This window comes from Chaetomium globosum, genomic scaffold (assembly GCF_000143365.1).
Source record: "Chaetomium globosum CBS 148.51 scaffold_7 genomic scaffold, whole genome shotgun sequence".
NCBI classification, from domain to species: domain Eukaryota; kingdom Fungi; phylum Ascomycota; class Sordariomycetes; order Sordariales; family Chaetomiaceae; genus Chaetomium; species Chaetomium globosum.
Window position 1 is genome coordinate 379,440 of NT_165982.1, and position 24,512 is coordinate 403,951.

The 24,512-nt window shown below is 58.0% G+C and overlaps 8 protein-coding genes across 8 annotated transcripts in view; 5 read left to right on the forward strand and 3 right to left on the reverse strand.

Annotated features, from left to right (window-relative positions):
* CHGG_09694 (uncharacterized protein) overlaps positions 1-334 on the forward strand; it is a gene marked incomplete at both ends in the record, with an annotated part of 1,103 nt that extends 769 nt beyond the window's left edge. Inside the window, 2 exons of the mRNA XM_001227620.1 lie at positions 11-130; positions 185-334. Coding sequence (XP_001227621.1) covers positions 11-130; positions 185-334 — 270 coding nt within the window. The remainder of the gene's footprint in view (positions 1-10; positions 131-184) is intronic.
* A 1,625-nt stretch (positions 335-1,959) lies between these two features.
* Positions 1,960-3,996, forward strand: CHGG_09695 (uncharacterized protein; the record flags this gene model as incomplete). The annotated part of the gene is made up of 1 exon (XM_001227621.1): positions 1,960-3,996. The coding sequence occupies one exon, from the start codon at positions 1,960-1,962 to the stop codon at positions 3,994-3,996; it is 2,037 nt and encodes a 678-aa protein (XP_001227622.1).
* Positions 3,997-5,078: 1,082 nt separating this feature from the next.
* Positions 5,079-6,187, reverse strand: CHGG_09696 (uncharacterized protein; the record flags this gene model as incomplete). The annotated part of the gene is made up of 2 exons (XM_001227622.1): positions 5,079-5,821; positions 5,908-6,187. 2 exons carry the CDS (start codon positions 6,185-6,187, stop codon positions 5,079-5,081), a joined length of 1,023 nt encoding a protein of 340 aa, XP_001227623.1.
* A 308-nt stretch (positions 6,188-6,495) lies between these two features.
* CHGG_09697 (uncharacterized protein) lies at positions 6,496-12,864 on the forward strand (the record flags this gene model as incomplete). The annotated part of the gene is made up of 6 exons (XM_001227623.1): positions 6,496-10,809; positions 10,907-11,170; positions 11,971-12,127; positions 12,215-12,365; positions 12,574-12,689; positions 12,794-12,864. The coding sequence occupies 6 exons, from the start codon at positions 6,496-6,498 to the stop codon at positions 12,862-12,864; spliced, it is 5,073 nt and encodes a 1,690-aa protein (XP_001227624.1).
* A 341-nt stretch (positions 12,865-13,205) lies between these two features.
* CHGG_09698 (uncharacterized protein) lies at positions 13,206-14,570 on the reverse strand (the record flags this gene model as incomplete). The annotated part of the gene is made up of 1 exon (XM_001227624.1): positions 13,206-14,570. The coding sequence occupies one exon, from the start codon at positions 14,568-14,570 to the stop codon at positions 13,206-13,208; it is 1,365 nt and encodes a 454-aa protein (XP_001227625.1).
* Positions 14,571-16,929: 2,359 nt separating this feature from the next.
* CHGG_09699 (uncharacterized protein) lies at positions 16,930-19,003 on the forward strand (the record flags this gene model as incomplete). The annotated part of the gene is made up of 2 exons (XM_001227625.1): positions 16,930-18,122; positions 18,307-19,003. 2 exons carry the CDS (start codon positions 16,930-16,932, stop codon positions 19,001-19,003), a joined length of 1,890 nt encoding a protein of 629 aa, XP_001227626.1.
* Positions 19,004-19,879: 876 nt separating this feature from the next.
* CHGG_09700 (uncharacterized protein) lies at positions 19,880-22,259 on the reverse strand (the record flags this gene model as incomplete). The annotated part of the gene is made up of 5 exons (XM_001227626.1): positions 19,880-20,708; positions 20,766-21,179; positions 21,232-21,279; positions 21,471-21,740; positions 21,847-22,259. The coding sequence occupies 5 exons, from the start codon at positions 22,257-22,259 to the stop codon at positions 19,880-19,882; spliced, it is 1,974 nt and encodes a 657-aa protein (XP_001227627.1).
* A 1,837-nt stretch (positions 22,260-24,096) lies between these two features.
* CHGG_09701 (uncharacterized protein) lies at positions 24,097-24,346 on the forward strand (the record flags this gene model as incomplete). The annotated part of the gene is made up of 2 exons (XM_001227627.1): positions 24,097-24,181; positions 24,321-24,346. 2 exons carry the CDS (start codon positions 24,097-24,099, stop codon positions 24,344-24,346), a joined length of 111 nt encoding a protein of 36 aa, XP_001227628.1.
* Positions 24,347-24,512: the final 166 nt, after the last annotated feature.

Here is a 24,512-nt window from a genome sequence, read left to right on the forward strand (position 1 = left end):
GGCCTCTAAGCTCGCGGCACTCAAGAAGGCGGCCGCTCCTAAGAAGGAGGCGGCTAAGAAGGAGACCAAGGAGAAGAAGGCCCCTGCCGCTAAGAAGGCTGCTCCCAAGAAGGCCGCCGCGCCTAAGAAGGTGAGCGACCTGCCTCGTATCGTTCGCCGATGAACACCAGCTAATCCCACCCAGGCACCGGCTGCCCCTGCTGTCGTCGACAAGCCCACAGTTTTGACCAAGACCAAGTCGGGCCGCGTCGCGAAGACCGCCGCTAAGCCCGCGGCTCCAAAGAAGGCGGCACCCAAGAAGGCTGCCGCTAAGAAGGAGAAGGCCTCGGCATGATACACTCATGTCTTTGTTTTCTCATGATGTCTTTTTCTTGTTAGGGCGTGAGGGTCTGGTTTCTGTCTAGTACGGCGTTTGGGTGGCCTCGGGATTCATTTGGGGGACAGCATGGGCGCTGCCGCGCTCGGCACCGGCGCGGAGGGAGGGGACACGGGCCGTTTTGCACATTGGATCGACACGGCTGCCTCCTGGGTACGTGGTCGGCTGGAATTTTGTTTCAATAACTAGCCACCTTACACTTTGGGCTCGCTACATGGTATCCGCGTTATTGGAAGCACCAGGGTCAAACACACGAGATTACCACATGTCAGGACGGGTCAGCGCACGAGACATATCTCCTAAGGCGGAACCGGGGTATCATGTGGGCGTTGGGATCACGCGGGCGGCGAATTTCGAATGGGCTTACAGCTGACCGGTGTTTACCTGGGGGCTTGTGAATTGTAATATTATACCTGGGAAATGTTTTGTACCCGTAAAGCGTCCCGAATTGCACTGCCGCATTCCTTCAGCGAAGGGAGGCGCCAACACGGGCTTTGCCGCGTAGCTTGTTTACCTTTTTTTTTTTTCTCGCATCGCGCTCTCATCTATCTTTGCCGGCGCTTAATCAAATCAGTCCCGTCCAATCTCTACATATATTTACCTAGGTAGCTTTTATCTCTTTTTCTCCCATCCGGATGGAGAGGCGGTGAATACTGCGGCCCAGAACACAAATTAGATTATCAACCAAGAAAAGTGGCATCACACCGGACACACCGATCTACTCGGCCTCTTATCGCAGAGCATCCTCGACATGCAGTTTATATTCAAAATTTCCTTCCGTATAACCTCGCCTGAAGACTTCTGGTTTGTGTTTATCTTGATGCAATCAATTCTAGCGTGAAATCATGGCATCGAAAGGTGGTGTCTTTGTAAAACACGAACTGCGCCTGTTCTTTGGGGGAGGGAGAGCTGTTGAGGCGAAGACGCGAAGTCTTGAGCCTTGCCCCACCAACTAACAAGCTCCGGGCCCCTCCAACCCGCGGCTGGCTCGTGCGCGACAAACCTCCTGCCCGAGCTTCGGCAAGGCGGGGTCGTTTCGTTTTCGCTCTGGCTCCACTGTGGGTCTGCCACGCAGTTCGACGGATGCAGATGCGCTGTCCCTGGCCTGCCCTGCGCAAGCGTCCATGCCCAGTCCGAAGCCTAGGCGAGCCCAGAATGGCGGGGCAGTTCTGCCAAGCCCCACCGCTTGATCAACGACATGCGTGTCGGGCCTGCCCAGGGGCGAACGCAACCCCTAAAGATTACTGCAGGCAACCGCGACTCCGGGCATCGAGTCATTTCTGGAAGAGAACGTTGGCAACGTCCAAGTTGATGACATATCGAGGGCCCAAGTCGTGAAATAGCCGAATCAACGGCCGCTGTTCCTGAATCCTGAATCATCCAACACCCCATCCTCCATCCCAACGGCCGAGTCGGATGCGGAGCCGGGAGACTTCACAAACCCGACGGCGATGGGTTCCTAGCCCCCTGCTCTAGCACCAGCTGTGCCAGCGCCATCTTGCCACCCAAATCACACTACTACCTACCACCAAGGTACCCTTATCCATTCGATCATTGTTTTGCTGGCCCTATCGTTTGCAGCCATGGCGCAACAGCCTTCTCTCAGCTCCAACAATCCCTTTCGTCGCAAAGACCCTGGCTCTTCTGCGCCCGCCGCCCCACCTACGGCCATCCCAAGGTTCACCGAATTCGACGAAACGCCGAGTCCGCCGCCCGCTCTGCCACCGGCGGACCTATTTCGACACCAGTTGCAATCGCTTTCCAGCTCTGACCAACCGCCCCCTACGACAAGCTTTCAAAAACCAAAGGTGGTCAAAAAGGTCCGCGTGCAGTCGCCCCCGCCTTCGTCTCCCGACTCTCCCGGCGTACCCCAGCGCTTCCCACCTGTCGAGCTATCCGACGATGACAGCAGCAGCAACAGTAGCGATAAAACATACGAACAGCTCGATCCGTTCACCTATGCCCCGTCAACGGGTTCGGTCGACGTGTCCGATCTCGGGGATGAGCCCCAATCCATACCGACATATCGAACCCCACCGAATCCCTTTCAGAAAACCTTGGAGGATTTGGAAGTCGGGGTGACAAAGCCGGAACAGAACCTCGACACGACCTCAAGCACAAAGGGCGGGCTGGATGTTGGTGCGTTTGGCCGGTTGTTGTTGACGGGTCAAGCCGCTGGAAGCACAGGTTTATCGCAGGCGACCACACCATACACACAGCACACTCGGAAACCATCAATACCGAGCGGCGATGGCGCAAGCGCAACAGATACATCATCTGCCTCACGGCAGTCTATATCCGATACGCTGCAAGCTGTTCAGGAAACCCCACAGACCTCCCGCGAGACGTCAGAGCACGGCGGAGAAGATGACCCGGGTTTGACCAACAGCTCGCCGGTTGCTTTACAACAGGCTCCGACCGTCGTGAAGAAGAAGCCGCTGCCGCCGAGTTCGCGGCATGGGAAGCTGATTAAACCCGGGTCGGCCGGGGAGGCAAAAGGGACAACCGGCGGGGCACGACCCCCGTCAACCAGTTTGAACCACAGAGCTGCTACTCTACCTCCGGCCTTTCCGTCAAACGCGCGACCCGTCACGCCATCTGGCGCTAACAAGCCTCTGCCCCTCGCCCCGAAAAGGTCGCCCGCGGGGGAGGCTGAGGAGAACGTGTTTGACCGCGAAGCAGCTGGCAAGACCCCGGAGCCGGAGATACAACCAGGGCTCAACATTGTCATGCCTCCGAGGCCATCAACACCCCCGAACACATCACACGCACCGTCAAATGCCGCGACCACAGCGGCGCAGTCGGCCAGAAAGCCAGTACCTCCCCCAAGGCGTCAGCCTCACGGCCGTTCAGAGAGCAAAGGAGTATCGGGCGCGACACCAGCACTCCAGCATGACGACACAGACCCCTCACATAGGCGATCTTCTATGGACTCGACAAGATCACGCTCTTCCAGTCTGCGCGTCAGCATACACGCCCCAGCCCCCCCTCCGCCACGTCGGCCTACCAATCCCTCCCGCGGTTCCAGCACCTACGGTATGCCACCGCCCAACGTGCCACCCACGGATGCTCCCACCGAGCCCTCGCCAATCTCCGGTCCTATCGTAGCCTCTCCTCCCATAATAGCAAGCGACGCCTCCAACAGTAACAGCACCCCCAAGTCATTAACCACCGGCCCCGCATCAACCTCAACCTCAGCCCCAACTTCGGCCCTGGCCCCTGCTCCGGCCCCGGCGGCGATAGCCAAACTCGTCCCGCCACCCCCACCCCCGGCGCGTGGCGCCTCGGTCCGCGGGAAGAGGCCGACGAGACCCCTATCTGGCGTGTCGTCACAAGACCCGGGCTTGCTCCCGAGGAGGTCGAGCGGCGGGAGCCGCGCTGGCAAGGAACCGCCGCCGCCGCCGACGAGGAATCGCGACAGGGGCGGGAGTCGGGGGAGTGTGGACGGTGGTGGCGGTGGGGTGTCGGTGCAGAATGGTGCTGCTGGTGATGGTGGTGATGGTGGTGGTGGTGTGGGGGGCGGCCCAGCGGAGCCGTCGCATGCGGGGGATATATTGGCGGATTTGGATGCCTTGCAGAGGGAAGTGGATGCGTTGAGGGGACAGGTTAGAAGGGAATGAGTGAGTGAGGTCGGGATGGGGCGGTGGAGGTGGGTTGGGGAGGGAGGTTGGAAGGGGGTGTTGATGATACTGGCCTGGGTCGGTATTTGAGAAGGGGGGGACACAGGGGGAGGTGTGGGCAGCTCCAATTCTAGCTTTGGGTTGTTTGTATGCAAGTGGGCGAGTGGCTTGTTGAATCATCGGCTGATGAGAGCGGCGGGGTTGTTGTATGTTTTAGCAGATGGATGCGTTGCAGATGAGATGTGGATGGGGCGGGCGAGTTAGTTATATGATATCCATGGTGCGTGGGTGGGCGGGTGGTATAGCGATCGAATCATATTTGGGGTTCGGACTTTAGAACGAGCCGTGCTGGTTTGTTTGTTTACCTTGCATGAAATTCTGGGTTTTGCAAAGCCCGGGTTGTATTCTGGGGCGTGGAACAGGTGGTTGCGGGGTGAGGCGGGCCATATGTGAAGGTGTTATAAGTTATAAGGTTTTTGTGGAAGGTCTGGTAGAGTTAGATGCTTTTGGTTATAGGTTAACATTAGAGTGCTTGAAGCCAGACTGCGAATGCAAACACAGTTGCGTTTCTACTTTATATATGCCGCCTCGTCTAACTGATATGAGTCTGTACTATGAGCTGGACTTGATCATGCTTGGGTGTATGCTGATCGGATTGGAGGGTCAAGCACCTAGTTTTTGTTGTATTTGAATGACTTACCCTAATTGCATCACACACCTTGCCATGTCAGTTGGCGTTTAATGTTGCTCTAGCAAAGATCACGACCCCTACGGATTTCACAAATATACCCTCTCTCATTCGAGTTGAGCGTCGGCAGCGGGTGTTTCAGTTTTACTCAAGCTGAGATTCAACGGTAGAATTGGTCATAAGTAGCAAGACGTCAGGTAGTCAGATGTTAATTACTTAGAGCTTAGAATTAACCAAGATCTGGAGACACCCAAAAGGCAAACGCGGGATATTAACATTCTTCTAGCACCATGGTATTCCACTGAGATCCTAAACGCCATCGCTATGCCTCCATCCATATAGGTATCCTTAGACAACAACCCATCACCGCATCACACCGTCACCCCCAACCCCTTCACCGTCCCGCCCGCACAGCACCCCCCTGCCCGCCCAGCCCGCCCACAGGGATAGGCCCGCGATGACGGCCCGTGACGACCTGGCGCATCTGCGCGACGGCCTTTGCGTTCTTGGACTTGCGGCCCTCGCCGCCACCGGCGACATACTCGTGGAACCACCGCTCCTCGGCCGCCGTCAGCGGCAGGCTGACCAGCTCCTTGCCGCGCGCCCCGGCCGCCTCGGGGTGCTCCAGCACCGACCCCACCAGCCGCTCAAACAGTTGCTGCCGCGCCGCCTCGGGCCGCGCCCGCGAGAAATAGAGAGCTTCTGCCACGCTCGTCCGCGCTAGTGCTCCGAAGAGGAGTTCGAGGGCTTCGGAGGTTTGGAGCACCGGCTGGGTGGTGTGGTAGTAGGCTAGGGGTAGGCTGTAGTCGTCGGCCTTGGCGTGGCGCACGAGCACGGTGATGATGTCGTCGGCGAACTCGGAGGGGAGGGAGGGGTGGGCGAGGTGCTCGAGGGCGAACTTGAACTCGCCGCGGTCCATGTGCCACAGGCCGCGCATCAGCAGCTGGTAGTTGGCCGGCAGGCCGGACTCCTCGGCCAGCGCCTCGGCTAGGTCGGACCGAGCGCCCCGCAGCTCGTCGTAGTCGAGCAGGAGGTAGTAGAAGGCGGAGAGCTTGGCGTGTGCTGACACCTTGGTGTCGCAGATCTGCTTGTGCAACGTCCGCAGGCCGCTGTCGCCCCGGGGAGGGTATGCTTTGCCTGCCGGGATTCTGGTGGTTAGGTTTTTGGGGTGTGAACATGAGGAGGTAGGTGGGAATAAACTGGGATTTGTTGTGTGCACCCACCCTCGCTAACCCCGAGCGCCTTCAGAACGCGATCGATAAACAAGACACCCTCGAATGACTTGCGGAAGGTCTCGATCTCTCGCACGCCATTTTGGTCGTATGGCTTCGGGCCGTCGGTCGGGAATGCGGCGGTGAATTGGGAGAAGTCCAACATTTTCGCGGTTGGAGTCAGTTCCGTGAGTGGCAACCCAAACCGCTGCTGGTTGAGCTTGGTCGTGTGAGAGAATGGAGGTGAAGCTCCGATGACCCGATTGATGCAAGAGTCAACAAAAATCGGCATCGTTCTATCGTGGGCTTGGTTGATGGTGCCTATTTGCGCTTACCGGGGATAATGTCGCGGCTTTTTGTGCGCTAGTCAGTTAAGCAAGGTGAGGGGTTGATTGTCTCAGTGGCGTGCACTGTGGCTGATTGTTTACAATCAATCAAATGTCAACACAGCGGGGCTCCCAACGACCAGCATCCTTTTCGCGCCTGCCGTTTGGAGACCGCGCCATCCACAAACGACCGCCGGGCCAAATTTGCATGATTTTTCTCCGTCTGTGACGTACCTTTTCCTCGCAGCCTTTTTCTTACAGATACCCTTTCACCATGTCAACACGGCCAACGCGGCGGGCCACTCGGCGCACCGCCGTCATCGAATCCTCGGACGAGGACATGCCCGACGCGCCCCAAGATACCGAGGACAGCGGAGATGACTTCACACCTGCACCGGCAGTGACACCCCGACGTGCAGCCGGCAGGAAGAGGACCGCCGCAGAAACACCAACGCCAGCTCCACCAGCAGTGCCAGCACCAGCCCCTAAGCGTCGAGGTCGGCCTCCTAAGAAGAGCAGCGCTCCGGCACCCTCGGCACCCTCCATCGAATCAAGCGAAGTTCTCGACCCCGATCAGACAGTAGCTTCAACATCCACAGCCACAACCACAGCGCCGGACGAAGACGAGGAGGATGTCGCACCCAAAAGGCCCGCCCCCGCCCAAACCCCGATTGGGCGGAGGAGTCTTGCCCCCCGTGCGAGCAAGTCGGCTACCCCAGAGCTGCAACCTCCCAAGCGCTCGCCAAAAATGTCGGTGTCACCGGCCAACCTCCATAATGTCCCGTTGGCCGATATCACGACCACCGCCGCCAACGAACAGCGCCGCCAAGAAGACGAGACGATGCTGGCAGCTGCCAAGCCCATCAAAGCCATGGACACAGTCCTCGAGAAGCCCATGGACATCATCCTCAAGTCGCGCACTATGGCTATCCCGACCGTCGAGGAAACTGGGCCGAAGGCGCGCACCGTCATTACCAAGCTCGTCCTTACAAACTTCAAGAGCTACGCCGGGACACAGGAAGTGGGACCTTTCCACGCCTCTTTTTCATCCGTCGTCGGGCCGAACGGTTCTGGCAAATCCAATGTCATCGACTCCTTGCTCTTCGTCTTTGGTTTCCGAGCCAGCAAGATGAGACAGGGTAAAATCTCCGCCTTGATTCACAACTCGGCCCAATATCCAAACTTGACCCACTGCGAGGTTGCCGTGCACTTTTGCGAGGTTATGGACCAACCTGGTGGAGGGTCCGAGGTCATCCCCGGATCCGACATGAAGATCTCGCGCAAGGCATTCAAGAACAACTCGAGCCAATACTACATTGACGACAAGAACTCCAACTTCACAACTGTGACGACATTACTCCGCGACCGTGGTGTGGATCTAGACCACAAGCGCTTCTTGATTCTCCAGGGTGAGGTTGAGTCCATCGCCCAGATGAAGGCCAAGGCGGGCAACGAGCATGAGGATGGCTTGCTCGAATATCTGGAGGACATCATTGGCACATCCAAGTACAAGACGCCGATTGAGGAGGCCGCCGCCGAGGTCGAAACCCTCAACGAAATCTGTGTAGAAAAGAGCGGCCGTGTCCAGCATGTGGAGAAGGAAAAGAACGGGCTTGAGGACAAGAAGGAAAAGGCCCTGGCATACATTCGTGACGAAAACGAGCTTGTTATGAAGCAATCTGCGCTGTACCAGCTCTACGTCGGCGAATGTGATGACAATATCGCCGTCACGGAGGAAGCGATTGGCCAGATGCAGGCCGAGCTTGATGCGGAACTCGAGAAACATCACGGCAGCGAGCAGATTATCAAGCAACTGGAGAAGGGCTACTCGAGAGGTAGTAAGGAATATGATGCTCAGGATAAGGAAGCCCAAGCCTTGATCAAGGAGATGACCAAGTTTGATCAAGAACGCGTCAAGTTCGACGAGAAGCGAAAGTTCCTTGCGGATAAGCGGAAGAAGCTAGAGAAAACCATCGCCAACGCCGAAGGTTCCACCTTTGAAGCCGAGCAGACCATCGAGCAGTGCGCAAATGATATCGAGACTTGGGCTGAAGAGATCGTCGCGCTCGAGCAGCGGGTTAAGGAGGAGGAGGCCGAACTCGCGGTCATCCGCGACAGCCTGAAGGGTAAAACCCAGCATCTCTCTGATCAAATTGCTGCAAAGCAAAAATCACTAGAGCCTTGGAAGGACAAGATCAACCAGAAGCAATCCGCCATCGCCGTGGCCGAGAGCGAGATGGCCATTCTTCGAGAGAAGGCCAGCGCCGGCGCCGTCGCGCTCGAGGAGATGCAAGCCAAGATTGCGGCCATTGAAGAGAGCCAGGAAGCCAAGGCGGAGGAACTCAAGCAATGCCAGGCTGAAAAGGCGGCCCTCCAAAAGGAGGGCAGGAGAGCCGTCACGGAGTTGGAGAAGCTCACCCAGGAAGAACCCAAACTACGCGCGCAGCTTTCGAACGCCCGGCAAAAGGCCGACGAGGCCCGGTCGAGCCTTTCCGCCACCCAGACACAGGGAAATGTTCTCACTGCGCTGATGCGTATGAAGGAGTCCGGCCGTATCGACGGCTTCCACGGCCGTCTTGGGAACCTCGGCGCCATCGATCAGATGTATGATGTCGCCATTTCGACAGCCTGTGGCGCGCTCGACAACTTCGTCACCGACACCGTTGAGGCGGGTCAGCAGTGCATCGAGTACTTGAGGAAGACCAATCTTGGCCGCGGTAACTTTATCTGCCTCGACAAGCTGAGGTCCCGCGACCTGTCTCAAATCCAAACACCCGAAAATGCGCCACGTCTGTTTGATCTCGTCAAGCCCAAGGATGACAAGTTCCGGCCAGCATTCTACCACGCGCTGCAAGACACTCTTGTAGCTAAGGATCTGGCCCAGGCAAACCGCATCGCTTACGGTGCCAGGCGATGGCGCGTTGTCACCCTGGCCGGTGAACTGATCGACAAGTCCGGTACCATGTCTGGAGGTGGCTCTACAGTCAAGAAGGGGCTCATGTCTTCGAAGCTTGCGTCTGGTACCAGCAGGGAGCAGGTCTCCAGATTTGAGGCGGACCGCGATGAGCTGGAACAAGCGTTCCAGGAGTTCCAGGAGCGGCAGCGAGAGCTCGAGGCCAGGATTCGTTCTCTCAAAGAGCAGATCCCCGAGCTTGACACCAAGATGCAAAAGATCAACCTCGAAGTAGAAAGTTCGGCTAGGAAGTTGGCCGATGCCCAGCGCAGAATTAAGGAACTCGCCAAGGAGCACCAGCCGTCCAAGACTGACGATAGCCGCATCGTTACTCTCGAGAAGGAGATCGCCAAGCTCAACAGAGACATCGAGAGACTGCACGGCGAGACCTCGAGTGTAGAGGAAGAGATCAAGGCCCTCCAAGACAAGATTATGGAGATCGGTGGTGAGAAGCTCCGCGCTCAAAGAGCGACAGTGGACGCACTCAAGGAAGAAATCACGTCGCAAAACGAGGAGGTGTCTAGTGCAGAAGTCCGGAAGGCCAAGGCGGAGAAGCAGATAACCAAGCTCAGGAAGGACCATACGAAGGCGTCAAAGGAGCTCGAGGCTGCTATTCGGGACTCTGAGAAACTGGAAGCGGAGATCCAGAATCAGGGCGACAAGGCCGAGGACTACAAGACCAGGGTTGAAGAAGCCAAGGAAGCACTGGCGGCCAAAAAGCAAGAGCTTGCCGAGATGAAGGCCGAGCTGGATGGCAAAACTGCCGAACTCAACGAGACTCGGGCGAGTGAGATCGAAATGCGCAACAAGCTCGAGGAGAGCCAAAAGGTTCTCTCTGACAACCAGCGGAAGCGGTACCACTGGGAGGAAAAGCGCTCAAAGCTCGTACTCCAGAACATTGCGGACCTTGAATCCGGCAGCAGCGCTGCAGCCCCTGCGAGACCTCAAACGCCTCCAAACCCTCAAAACGATGCCGGTGGCGACGACGACGAAGATGTTGAAATGGAAGATGCGTCGGATCAATTAGAAGCTGAGGCTGAGGCCGAGGCTGAGGGCGAAGTTGAGACAGTGACCCAGTCGGCGCATGAACAGCGGCGGCCGGCGCCTCTGGAGCTTCCACAGTACAGCAAAGACGAACTCGCAGACATGAGCAAGAAGACCCTCCTCGGGGAAATTGCAGCACTGGAGGAGAAGACGCAAAACGTCAACGTCGATCTCGGTGTGCTCGCCGAATACCGCCGCCGCGTCGAAGAACACGCCGCCCGATCCTCGGACCTTGCCAGTGCCATTTCACAGCGCGATGCGGCCAAGAAGCGGTGCGACGACCTCCGCCGGCTGCGCCTCGAGGGCTTTATGGAGGGCTTTAGCACCATCTCGCTCCGGCTCAAGGAAATGTACCAGATGATCACGATGGGTGGCAATGCCGAACTAGAACTGGTGGATTCGCTCGACCCGTTCAGCGAGGGCATCCTGTTCAGCGTGATGCCCCCCAAGAAGTCGTGGAAGAACATCGGCAACTTGTCTGGTGGTGAGAAGACGCTTAGCTCGCTGGCGCTGGTGTTTGCGCTGCACCACTACAAGCCGACGCCATTATACGTCATGGACGAGATCGATGCCGCCTTGGATTTCAGGAATGTGAGTTACTGACCTTTTGTTGTTGCGAACCGCCTCACACCCCCTCCAACCACCTCCCCCACACGATATGCGATAAATACTGACAATACCCGTGCAGGTATCCATCGTGGCCAACTACATCAAAGAGCGCACCAAGAACGCCCAATTCATCGTCATCTCGCTCCGCAACAACATGTTCGAGCTGGCCGCCCGCCTAGTGGGCGTCTACAAGGTCAACCACATGACAAAGAGCGTGACCATCGAGAACCGCGATTACGTCCTGGGCCGCAACCAGCCCGGGCACGGCGGGCAGGGGCAGCAGCAGGGACAGCAGGGACAGCAGGCGAGAGGGCAGCAGCACCTGCAGGCGTCGCAACAACAGGTTCGTCCTTCTGTTCTTCCCCATCGTGTGCGATGAGCGGAGCCTATATACTATGTTTTTTCCTTTGTTGCCCTTGCTTTTTTCCTTCTTTTCTTTGAGCGGGAGATTGGGGGGCTTCCTCGGGTGTTTCTGGCTTGGTTGTCTGCTCCACGGTCAGTGCAGTGGTTAATATTGAGGGTATTCTTAGCATCATCCTCTTACCCCTGCGTCGATCCGTCGTCCGGGGTAATACGGCATGCTTGAGGGCTTGGTGGAGGGGTTATGTGGCGGATGTGGGAACGGCTTCTTCTGGGTATGGGGATTTGGCCTTGTCTGCAGTTTGGGAAGGGGGGTTTGTTTGGGAAGCATGGGTGAGAGGGGAGGGAGGTTGTGGGGAAAGAGATACCCCAACAGGTTGGGCTGTATGTCGTTATGAAATGTTATGTGCTTCATGTTCTACTTTGCTTTACTTGCTTGCTTTCCTCGTTTGATTTTTGTTTGGCGACTGGGCCTCTTGTGTGTGGCCCCGTCCTTTTTGCTGGTTCCTCGGAGGTATTGTTTGAACGGTGTGGGAGGGAATAAGAACTTCCGCAAGATTCAGTGGGGGCCTGGGATCGTGAATGAACAATGGCTGTGGGAAGGTATGAGTTCAGACGGATGAAGGCGCGTGAAAACTTCTGCAACGCCCAAGCGCAAGGAAGTAGGCTGGAAGATGGGTGGTTTTGAGAGAGGTTATACAGTCCCTTCCTGGAGATACCTGGGGTCGCTCTCGTCCTTGTGCCACAACACAAACTCACAAACACAAAACACCAATACATCAGATCGCCATCATGGTCACCATGGTCAAGCTCATTACTTCTCTTCTGGGTGCCGCTGTTGTTACAGCCACCGTTCTCCCCGTCCACGAGCTACATGATCTCGCCGTCGTGAACACTTCCACAACCCAGGGCCTCCAGGGTGGTTTCATCCCGCACTGCTGTAAGCCTCCAAACATCACTGACCCCAGTCCCTCTCTCATATCCCCACGGGAGAAAATAGAGTGATTTCAACTGACTGACCCCACAGCAATTCATACCGTTGGCAAAGTCGGCGAGCTCAAGGGCCGCCTCCTCGGCATGTGTGGCGATGACCAGCCCCTCTCCGAGCAGCACAGCACCTGGCTCAACCTCAACCTGTGCCTGGCCAACGTCAATGGCGTGGTGGTCTGGGGCGATCAGTAAGTCAAGCTACCTGGCCTTCCGACTCGAACATCCCATCATATTACATCGGCTTTCTTCCCCATACACTGTTGCTGGGTTGGTTTCTTCCAGATGTAACAAACCAACCAACCAACCATTCAAACTCACATCACAGCTGCCGAACGAGCAGCCCACCACCTGGTACATTTATCATAACCACAAAAGCTAACCCTAAAACACCCACAGCGGCCAAGCCCTCGAGAGCTGCACCTGCACGAGCCGCCACTTCGACACCCAGTTCATCGAGTGCAACTGCCGGGACGGTCACGACGGCGTGTGGAAGGATTCGGCGCTGGACCTCAGTAAGTAGCCCTGGCTCAAATTCTGCCCCCCCCGCCCCGCCTTCTGCTACTCGTTTGGTTTGTTGTGCCATGATGCTGACGGCTGGTTACGTTGTGTCCTGCAGACGAGGGCATCCGCTACGACATGGACCGCCACGTTATCGCGTGCTATGGCAATCTGGGCGTCCTGAATTAGTTGGAGGTTTGAGGGATGCCGGTCAACCGTTTCCTGTCAGGTTGGCGGCATCAGGGGCGCACGTATAGGGGGGGGTAGCTCAGGTAGATGGGGGTTCTGCTGAGCTTGAGGAATAGACAGAAATGGGGTTGGGCTTCCTCGGACTGGGGGTGAATACGAAGGAGTTCTTGCTCTAATAATGGGTTTCGCTAAGTGACTTGTCCGTGCTATGACCTGTGATACACTTGTGGTGGATGGTTTAACCAATACTTCCATCCAGCTCAGTCGCCAAATAGACATAACGCCGCCAATAAGATATGCTTCGCCTTTATCCCCATACCATACCATAACCCCCCCACACGCTACATCCCCCTCCACTTTTCCTTCCACCCGCCCTTCTCAAACAACCACAACGCCTCCGTCGCATAAGCCTTACTGCTCATATGGCCCTTCCACTCGGGCAACCCAGCCTCCTCCTCCAAACTCTCCAGCACCCTCCCCTCCTTTAAACACCTCCACAACCCAAACGCGAGATCATCCTCCTCCCCGCCCCTGCCACCCACCCCTTGCCCCCACTCCCCCTTCCCCAACCGATACAATACCCGCCCCAGCGTCTGATACGCCAGACAGCGCTGCGACGCGACGGCCGAGCGGGCCAGGCGGGCCAGCTCCAGCACCGTGTACCCGGCGGCCTCGGGGGCCTCGCCGTGGTGGTGCAGCCCCTTGGACACGGGGATCAGGCGGCTGGCGCGCGGCGGCACCAGCGCGCCGCGGAAGTCGAAGCGCAGCGCCGACACGGGCAGCGAGTCCTGCCCCGGGTAGTAGGGCGACTCGCGGTCGGCGGCCGAGTCCGGGGTGGGGAGGGGCGCCATCCACGCGAGCTTGGAGGGGTCCGCGGGGAGGGTGGGGAAGAACTTTTGGTGCATGTTTTCGAGGAAGTTGGGGTCGGAGGGGTCGAGGTCGGGGACGGTGGGCGCGGGCGGGAAGTGTGTGTTGTGGGGTATGTCGGCGGCGAGGGGGTTGTTGTTTGTGTCGTTGGTGATGGCGGTGGCCGTGGCTGGGGGTGTGGGTGGTGCGGGTTTGGGGGCTGCGCGTTTGAGCCGACCGATAGAGGTCACTGGGAAGAGGTTGGGGGGCGGCACGGGTGGCTCGGCGTCTTCGTCGAAGTCGACGACGGGTTTTTTAAGCACGTTATTATTGTTGCTTACGGGAGTTGGTTTGGGTCTGGTTTCGTGGATCTCTTCGGGAACGTCCTCGATCGTGACTTGTCGCGGTTTCGTAGATGGTGGTGGTGGTGCAGGGGGATTCGGGGTTGGTAGGCTCTCGGGGGCCGCCACATCGAATGGTGACGGCCCGGTCGGCTCGTCTAGGTTTGCGCGCCTCAACAGCATTTGGAGAAGTCTGGGATTTGTCCCGCTGATTAGGTCCCTTTGCGCTTGTGCAATCTCTTCGGGCGTCATGGAGTCGAGGACGGCTTTGTTCTCTTCATCAATCCCTCGTCGCTCGTCCACCTTTGCATCTCTCCTGGGAGTTGATGTCTGAGCCGGAGAGTTTCCAGATGTGGGAACAGGTGAAGCAGTGGATGGATTTCCCTGTGACTGTTTCTTGAAGGCTGACACTCGCTTCTTGCTCGCGGGGAAGCCCGTCGATGCTGCGCGAGGCTTTGGCGGGGCAACATCGTTGATCTCTCTCGCATCGATGTCCAAAATACCTAGGGTGGCATCCATGTTGATGGCCACGGTAGAATCTCTATGTTCGGGTAGCTAAGGAGATAATTTCCGAAAACTGTAGTTTCGTGCTGTTCTTGATTTGACTTGATTTGACGAGAAAAGTTGTCGCAGTTTCGTCCCGGTGGTGTTTCTCGGGCCGTAAGCAGCCTTATCTTATCTCCGCCGTAGGGCACGGACCAAGTGTTGGTATTTGGCTCGGGACGTATTTGTTAGGTAACCACAGGTAACAAGTGTAGTTATTTATTACTTTTCCATATCCATCTCTGGAGACACATTTGAGGTTTGTGCAAGCAACACTGTAAGAGGTGTATGATTTTATCACCGAGTTTATCGCTGGAGTTGGTTTCGCGAACCAACTTTGAAACTCCGCGCTTATTCTATCAAGCCGCCCAGTTGGTTGGCATCTCAGGCCGCAGCTTGCAATCGGCTTGTCCAAATGCTGGAGCGCGGCGCGTGTACGATCCCCCACCGTGCGAGGGTCCGTGTACCCCTGTTCGTAGCGCGGTTGTTTTGTCTCTGACATGTGGAGCTCGCGGCTTCTTTTCAGATGGATGTCACGCAGCACCCACACCAGATTCGAAACGGAGGTGGGGTCAGCCAACGGGAAGGATGGATGATGTATCAGGTACGTACCTCGTAACATAACGTACCACCTGGAACCGTGCGCGAGGTGCAGGCGGGCGCGCGAGCCTCTTCCGCCTTCTCGGCTCGGAAGCTTAAAGCTCCACCCGCGCTCGAAAGCAGCGAACGGGAGAGGCAGCCAGGTCCAGATCCTTGTCACACCATTAAAAAAGTGATGCCCCGACAATTCATCCCCGGGCTGAGCCAAGAGCTCGGCTTGTGCAGCCCTGTTCTGCAGCCGGCGGCATGTTCGCTCATGACCGATGGCAAAAGGGATCCACGATTCGGTTCCGTGGCCTGGCAAGCCTGGCGAGTGACTTGATGACTGGCTTTTCTGGTTTTGGTTTCCCATCCCGCCGTCCTTCTCGGCACTGTACATTACCGCGACCTGCCGTGGAGTTGTTGCGTTACCGTATCGCGCCCGCATCCATCGCTGTCCACCGTTGCCAGCTGCGAGAAGATGTCTTTTTTATCCCATCCATTCCCTTTCTCGGTCATCGCTTGGCTCCATCGGCAACCTGACTTGCCCCCCCCTTCCTCTTTCCCCGGCCACCTCATGCCCGTTCAAGTCAATTAATGCACCCATCCAGGCCCCAATTCCATCCGGCGGTTCCATCCATGGTCCGTGGTCCATGGTGGTGCATGGTCTTTGATGTTTCGTTCGTTGTGTTTCCCCATTCCCCATTCGGCCCCTCCCCTTCCCCTCCGCCTCCGTCCTTCCACCGCCCTGCCTGCGAGTCGAGTCTGCCCCCCCTTGGGCTCCCTTCGGCAGCGCCCATCGAGCTTGCCCGCCCGGTCCATCTTGGTGGTTTAATTCGCCTTTTTTCCAGAATAAAATTTCCCTTGCGTCCGTGACGTTCCTGAGGTGGTCAGAGCCCCGGTTTTCCCTCGCCAGCTGCGAAATAATCAAAGTTCCAAAAAGAGAGCCCATCCCCATTCTCTCTTCGCCCCGTCGCACCCCAAAATTTCCTCTTCTCCTCTTCGCTCTTTTCCCCTCCCAACACACCCAACTCCCACCGACATTTTGCACATAGAGTGCAAAACCCATCTCGAGCGTCTCCTTCTTCCCCTATTTTCATCGTGCAAAGAAGCATATTAGATTCGGCTGAGTTTGCTGAATTGAACCATCCACGTTGATCGCTAGTATCGCCACACGCTGGGTTCGATTCCCTAGTTTTTTTTTTCGAGGGGGCTGCCGACCGCAGTCCAACATCCGCGGACCTGAAGCCATTCAGAGGGTGCAACTCCACCTCTGCAGCTCAACCCCCAAAGGTCATCATAAAAAGCAGCCCGCCTTGCCGACCCTGGCGCTCGGACCTATTCCCACCAATCAGCCAACCCAAGCACCCCCCCTTTGGTTTCTGCAGCTCTCCGCAGAGAAGAGTCCAGGCACCTCCAGCTTTGGGGATCAGGCAACCTATCAGAGGGTCGCAGTAGTCCCTGAGGCTGTTTCCCTTCAACACCACACCACGCGCCAATTGGCGACGCGGCTTGTGCAAGGGGTTTTGTGCCAGCAACATCTGTTTGGCTCTTTGGTGTTGACATCTTTCCACCTATCTTTGTTCTTGCCGGGAATTGTTGTCAGCAAGCCTCGATATATTGGCGTGTCTACGGGGACAGTGTTTTAGCCGTTTTCTTCGTTTCCTTCGTTTTCTCGTCATCACGTTCCCCACCGATCCCGACTTCGTTTCTCTCTCTTTCTTTCCCTTTGGGAGCGGCGAACGGGAATATTACGATGCAGCAGCAGCAACCACAACCACAACCACAGCAACAGCAACAACATTACAGTTCTTCGCCCTCCCTCTCATCGCCGCCGTCTGCCCTGTCAGAGCCCGGCTCTCCTACCCGGATGCTCCACGCCGGTCGAGCTAATATTGAGATGGATGAGATCATTGTCGATCCCAGTTCAGTAGCTCGATTTACCATCATGCAACAACACCAACCCGCCGAACCCGTCCAGAATGTCCCGCTGACCGCCGCCGGCCTACCTCGCAAGAAGCCCGGCAGGAAACCCGGCAGCACCGTCAAGCCCAAGGTCCCCGCCGATGGCAGTTCCGCGAACGCTGCCGAGGCCCCTAAACAGCGGCGGCCGCGGAAGCCTAAGGATCCAAATGCCCCGCCAGTTCAGAGGAAGCGCAAGGCCGCCACCAACGAGGCTAGCGACGCCAATTCCGAGATGGACGCCCGGTCCGCATCAGGCCCGCCCCGGCAGACCAAAATCACCGAGCTCACCCCGATGCGCATGTCTTTGGATTCCCGCACCACCCCCACCGATATCGGATTCGCGCCAACCGCCCCGCCCACCGTCCCCAAGCGGGAGAGCACTTCCGGGTCCATGAACATGATGAACATACTGAACGGAGACCCCGAACAACCCAAACCCCAGCCCGCTGCCCCGCCTGCCAGACAGATGTTTGATCCTATCAGGGGCGGATATGATCCGATCAGGGAGTCAATGGCAACGCGTGACCCCTATGGCACGGGTCCCCTCGGATCGCCACGTGCGCCCACCCAGATTACCAACCGGGCCAGCGCATCTCCTTCGATTGCCAGCCTGGTAGACCCCCAGCCGGTGCCTAGCGTTATCTCGCCTCGCCCCGCATATACCAACCCCACCTCTCAACCGCGGTTCCAGGACTCGACTTCTATGCCCCCATCACCCTCCAACGCCGTGCGGAGCACTCCTCAGTCAATGCCCAAGCCCGCCTTGACCGACGCCAGGCGCCCTCCCCCGCCTCCCCCGCCTCCCGTACCTACTACTAGCAAACAGGAGTCGAAGACCAATTCATTCACCAGCATGACGTCAATCCCCAGCGCCATGTCGGCCGCCGCAGCACCGGTCCAGGCCGCCGCCGCGCAGAGCAAAAAGATCGCCGCCGTCGTTCAGCAGGAGCGCGAGTCCCAGAAGAAAGCGCGCAGCTCCTCATCGTCGTCTCCCAAGCTTAGCAGCTTGAAGGACGCCCTCCCACCCCTGCCCAGCGGTGAGCGCTCGATCCTGGACTTCGGTAAAGCTCGCCCCGGCGAGGAGACGGAGGCGCCTAGCATCTCGCTGCACATTCCGCTCGTTCCGGGCGAGAGCAATAAGTATGTTAGTTTTATGCGTATGGCCGAGGAACACTACGGGTGGGACGCCCTGCACCCGCGCCTGGCCGCCAGTCGGGAGCGCAAGGCCCGCATCGCCGCCGCCACCGCCGCGCTCGAGAAGACGGGTAGCGGCCGTCGACTCGGGCGAGGAGATGGACGAGGACATTTTGCAGGCGTCGGATGCCGGCGAGAGCAACGTCGAGATGGGCGGCATGGGTAACGGGACCGGTACCGGCACCGGCAACGGCAACGGCGCGCCGGCCACCAAACCCGCGAGAAAGAAGCGCAATTTCAAGGAGGATGAATACGACAAGGAGGACGACTTTGTCGACGACTCGGAGCTGCTCTGGGAGGAACAGGCCGCCGCCAGCAAGGACGGCTTCTTCGTCTACTCGGGCCCGCTGATCCCGGAGGTCGAGAAGCCCGCCGCGTCCGAGGAGCGCCCGAGGCGTGGTCGCGGCGGCCGTGGTAGGGGCAGCAGGGGCGGCGCGGTCCGCGGCGAGGGCAGCGGACGCGGCAGGGGTGGCGGGCCGGGCTCGCGCGGCGGCACGGTTAGAAAACCGCGCATCACCAAGCTCGAGAAGGAGCAGCGCGATCGCGAGAAGGCCGAGCGCGAGAAACTCGCCCTGATGGCGTCCAAGACAGGCGCTGACTCGGCTGCCGCGGGCCTCCTCTCGCTGAGTGGGCCACCGGCTCAGGGGGCCGCGCCCGGTATGGCGATGTGAAATAGATGTTACTGTTGATGTTGTTCGTTGGCTGATTGGGAAGAGTGTGCCGGTTGTACATGGTCATGGGGTCGGGCATTGGGGCTTCCAGGCGTTTGCTTTGCTTTGTTTTGCTGGGCCTCGTTGAGGCGGGGTGTATCATATCATCTATGCGCGGTAATAAGGGGGACACAGGGGGAAACAGGGGCGGGTAAAGCGTCGGCAGGCCAGGGCCACGGCGTCGGGCTGTTAGCGTCTTGCATTGTTTGGGGCTGGAAGATCATCACACACGGCTTTTGCTTCAATGGTTCATTTGTTGTTCTTTTTCTTTTTTTCGACTCGGGTTGGGGGCTGGCTATACACTAGGCGCGACAGATGCGCATCATTCGTGTGGGCCGGCCGGGGGGAGGATTGGGAGATCTTGGGAACTCATACGAGGCAGCATATGTTCTGCAATCGAGGCTTGCGTCGTAATGGAGGTTGATAGCGTTGCCGAATCACGGCGAGCCGAGCAGGCGGTTCATAGCACTCGGTAGTTAGCTAGCCGCACGACGGCGATTCTTAGCTCTGAGCCATTCCAACGAACACGACTTGAAATTGAACTCCAAGCAGCAACAGTCCTGTGCCTGGGTGAGTGAACCTTGCGGGAGTAGACCCAAATGGCAATGTGGTTGAACCCGCGCCCAAGGCTTACTGCAAATCATGGATGATTTAAAGTTGTATTGCTCTACCACAGACCAGCGTTGATGATGGCGTATGCCCAACCAAGGACGCGCCAAACTGTCTACATGACTAGATTATGTATATAATTGTATATAATTACTTTTAACGCCTTTGCCCAATCCAGCCGCTTTTGAAACCTTGAAAACACCACCCCCTTTTACCGTCCCCATCCCATCAAGCCATCCTCGCCCCTTGCGCAGCTGCATGCTCCCTCTCCTCCTCCCCCTTCTTCCCCGCACCCCCAACCACAGAAGCCACAGGAGAAGAAGAAGAAGCCTCAGCCCCCTCCACACCCTCCACTATCGCTTCCACCGCCGCCCTCTTCTCCGCCCTCTCCCTCCTGGCCGCCAACCTCGCCGCCCTCCTCTCCCCCCTCGCCTTCTCCTCCCGCATCTGCCTGATCACGCGACTCCGATCACGGATCCGGTCCCCATAGCGATAAAACGCGAACGGGATCGGAATCAGCAGCACCTCCAGCAGGCCCAGCAACGTCCCCGCCCACTGGGGCGTCAGCGCGGCGTACATGGCGGGCCCGGCCAGCGGCAGGGCGGCGCCGAACACGGAGCGCATGACGGCGTTGCCGGCCATGGCGGAGGCCGCGTAGATGCCGTAGGCGCCGGCGAGGTAGTTGGAGCCGTAGATGAAGGAAAGGGTGTTGCCCATGCCGAAGGGGATGCCGAAGGCGATGGGGATGGCCGGGTGGATGGTGGCGGGGAGGCAGGTCCAGCTGAAGACGAGCTGGCCTAAGGGGGTGAGGAGCGCGCCGATGCACATGACCAGGGCCGTGGCTTCGGGGGCGGCGCGGCCCGTGTCGGGGTCTTTTTTGGGCGAGTTGTTGATGAGGCGGCGCCAGACGGGCTCCATGGCGATGCCCAAGAGCGTGCCGATGCCGATGCCGAGGAAGGCGAGCCCGGTCATGGAGACGGACCAGCCACGGTGTTGGGTGAAGACGATGGGGTAGGCGACGAAGCAGAGGTAGAGGATGCCGTATATGACGGAGATCCTGGGTAAGGGGTTAGTTGGTTGGGGGGGTTAAGGGGTTCAGGAGGAAGGGACTGACCAGATGTTAAAGAACCACAAGATGGGCTCCGTTGCGGCGAGCACAAACGGCCGGCTGAGGTTGGTCTTGAGCAAGTCCAGGGTGGAGATGCGCTGGTCATGGCGGCACCACCACCTGTCGTCGCCCGTCTCCTTGCGCATCTTGGCCGCCTTCTTCTTGAGCAGCGCCGGCGCGTACGTCTCCTTGACCAGGGCCATCATGACGACGGCGACGCCCGCAAGAATCAGGGCGATCCAGTTCGCCCAGCGCCACCCCAGGTACTCGTACACAAACCCTCCGATCAGCGGGCCCGTCACTGGTCCGTTTAAAGGGGCGATACTATACCACGACATGCACAACGCCAGCGTCTCGTGGCCGGCAATGTCGACCACCGTGCCGGGGCTGTTGGAAATCATGGCGGCGCCGAAGACGGCCCTGTGCGTGTTAGTTTGGGAGATCTCTTGATCTAAAAGGGTTGAAGACCTACCCAATAAACCGGACCACGACCAGCTCCGCCAGCCCGTTTGCCAGCCCACTAGAGTAACGTCAGCCACCATGCACGCTTCGCAACAAGATCGAACCTCGTAAGCAACCGCAAACAAATACCCATGAGCATACCAAAAACCACAACCAACCCCCCAACCCAACCCCCCAAAAAGAAGAGAAAGTAAGAAACAGTAACAACAAAAAAAACACCAGAAGAAAAAAAAAAGAAAAAAAACCTACCAAGGCACAATCAACACCACAAACACGCCCAAACACACCAGATACACCACGCGCCGCCCGTAGATCTCGCTCATGGGGGCCACCACCACGCTGCCCGCCGCCAGGCCCAGCAGGTACGAGGTCAGGCCCAGGGTGGCCAGCGGGCGGCTGGTGACGCCAAACTCGGCCATGACCCCCGGGATGCTGGCCGTGTAGCTGGTCGAGTACAGCACCACCACCCAGGTGGCGTAGGATACCGAGAGGACCGTGTACGCGCGGTACCAGAGGGGCCTGCGTGGGGAAGGGGGGGAGGTTAGGTGTTGTTTTGGGGCGGGGGGGGGGTTATGTGGGGGTGTGTGTGGGTGAGGTAAACAATGGGATGGGCCGGGCAACTGACCAGTTCCGCGGATTCTCGGGGTCGTCGGCTTCGAGCGTGACTTCAAAGTCTGGTAGGCGGGAGGCTGAAGAGATGGCCGAGGTGCGGGTGCGGGTGAGGTGGAGCGGGTCATTGTTTTTGTTGTTTTGGTTAGCGCCATCGTCGTCGTCGTCATCGTCTGGGTCGTCTGGCGGGAGTTGCTCGATGTCGGCACTAGATAGGGGTCTTGCAAGGGCTTGCTCGAGAGGCGAAAGGGGGTCCGCGTCGGTGGAGGAGTGGGTGTGGGAGGTGGTAAGGCTCCGTCGGGTCACCGTGGTTAACACATCCTTCTCGAGGGCCAAAGACGGGACCCGGTGGTCATGATGATGGGCTGGTGGGGTCTCGGGACGGGTAGCCGTGCTTTGCTTCTCTAGGTCTTGGGCATGGCCCGCCATGGTGTTTTGTATGGCCTCTTACCGCTCACAGCAGGAGTACCTCAATACCTAATTTGGCGGTGTGGTCCAAGTTTTGTGAGATTCAGGACTGTCTAGGTGAGGCAGGTTGTTGGAACATCAACTCCTCAGAAGACAGAATAGCATCTCACAACAGCACAGCGAGGGACAGGGACAAAAAGTTTGTTTTTCTACAAACAAGCCAAAAAAGTGGGATTGTGATGGGGTGGGTTATGGAGGTTAAAAAAATACTTTAATGGCGACAGATTGGGCAATTAGCCGTTCTGAGTGATGACGGGAGTCGGCCGGGGGTAGGCCGGGTGTAGATAGATAGATACCTTAGCTGCTTAATGGGTCGGTCGGGTAAGAAAGTGAGAAAAGCACAAGTTCGGGGCCTCCATCCCGAGCAGGGCCTACCCGATCCCGATCCATCTCGCGTCTTCGCTCTTATCTTTTTTGTGAGGTATCCTGCATGTACCGTACCGCGCCTGCCATTCCTGAGAGAGAGGGGGTTCAGCCCTACTAGCGTGCCGAGGGGACCAGTTTTGGGTGGAGAATTCTTCTCGGGAATCGAGTTCCACGCTGAACATAATCCACCGACAGATCAGAATCTCCAATATTGTGGTGTAGGTACCTTATGTATTTACATACATGCTCAAATTGAGCTCACTGAGCTTCTTCTGGAAGGGAACGCCAAAACGCCTCCCGTTCGAGAACCGAGAGCCACTAGCCGGGGGCCTGGTTTCTTCCCCGCCAAACGAAAGCACGCCAATGCCGCGCTTGTCCCAGACCGAGCATGGCCGGGCAAAGCCCAGGCTGCTGTTGCCGTCCGTTGATTAGTGATGACAAGCTCGTCAACGCACCAGTGCAGGAACGTGCAGAAGCGTGCAGCATCTCAGGAAGCGAACGACCAACCTCGTGGGGCTCCATTTGACCCTCTCCACCGCCACCAACACTACCCTGATTACCTTTGCCCTTTTGCCTCCTTGCCGAGGCATCAAAAAGGCAACTCATCCTTTGGAGAAGTGGGGCAGCCGGCTCCGAGTCGCGGAGCGGAAGTCGGCACGGAGCGATGCCAAGGCGGATCGGCTCCCAGGGCTGCGTCGGAACGCCGTGGCGTGCGATTGGCGACCAGACCCGGGCACTGCGATTCGAGACTCGGTTGTGGAGGAGAGGCAGGTAGTCTGATAGTGTTGGCTAGGACCTGCCTGCGTGGGAATTGGGTGTGGGAGGTGACTCGTCGCCAAGAAAAGACAGGAGGATGGGTGGGAGAATAGCAGCTGCTGAGGATGGGAGTTGGATCAGTGGTTGTCGCTGACATGGCTGATGAGCAGGATGGTGGGCTTAGGCTCGAATCCTGCCATGCTTATGGCGGTAGTGCTTTAACACTCGAGCTTGCGCCCATTTCAGAATAGAAGGCCCGAACTCGAGAGCTGCTTCAAGCTGGGAATGGAGGCGAAGGCTGGCATCCTCGACCCAAGGACGTCGAGGATGCCGGGCTCGGCCGTTGTTCCTGCTGGGTGTTGCGATCTGAAGTATGTACTACGTTGACATGAGAGCACGAAATGCGAAACCACTCCGAGTCCCATGCCTGACGCCCATAGCCACCTAGTCCGTTGGATGTGTGCAGGGTCCGATTCGATGATTTCACCACACGATGATTCGCACGAAAATAAAATCGTCGAGAAACTTCAAAGCAGAGGTGGTGCAACCACACCCGCCGGGACCGAAGTTGTGCTTGGGTGTCGGTTACAGAATCTCTGTACCTCATTGGCACCACAGCCGGTACGACTGAGGCCAACATTTTGACAGCTGCGGTGGTAGAGACCTACATAACGACATGGCCCAACGTCTCGGGACTGTGACGGCGCCTTCGTCCGTCCTCATGTCCGAGCCGTCATACGAGCTGGTTGTCTCGAGTTGTTGTGAGCCGGGGATAAGATGAAGCCCGACTCAGGTGTGAAGATTGTCTCTTCTTCCCACATTCAAGGCGAGGCTCGGCGGATGGCGTAATGCCGACCATTGAAATGACGACCGTGACCGATGCTGCTTGACCGTCCCGAGGCTCTGGGAAGGATGACGGGGGATGAGGGGACTGCGAAGCATGATTGGCTTGTTGGGCAACGCCGATGCCCGTGTGCTGGTCGACGCCGGCACCTGCAGCCCCGGACCGTATGATGATGCCGTGGCTGGACCAATGAAGGCTAGTTGCCCAGCCGTCCCCCATCCTTGGCTCTCGAGTTGTTGCGCTGCCAC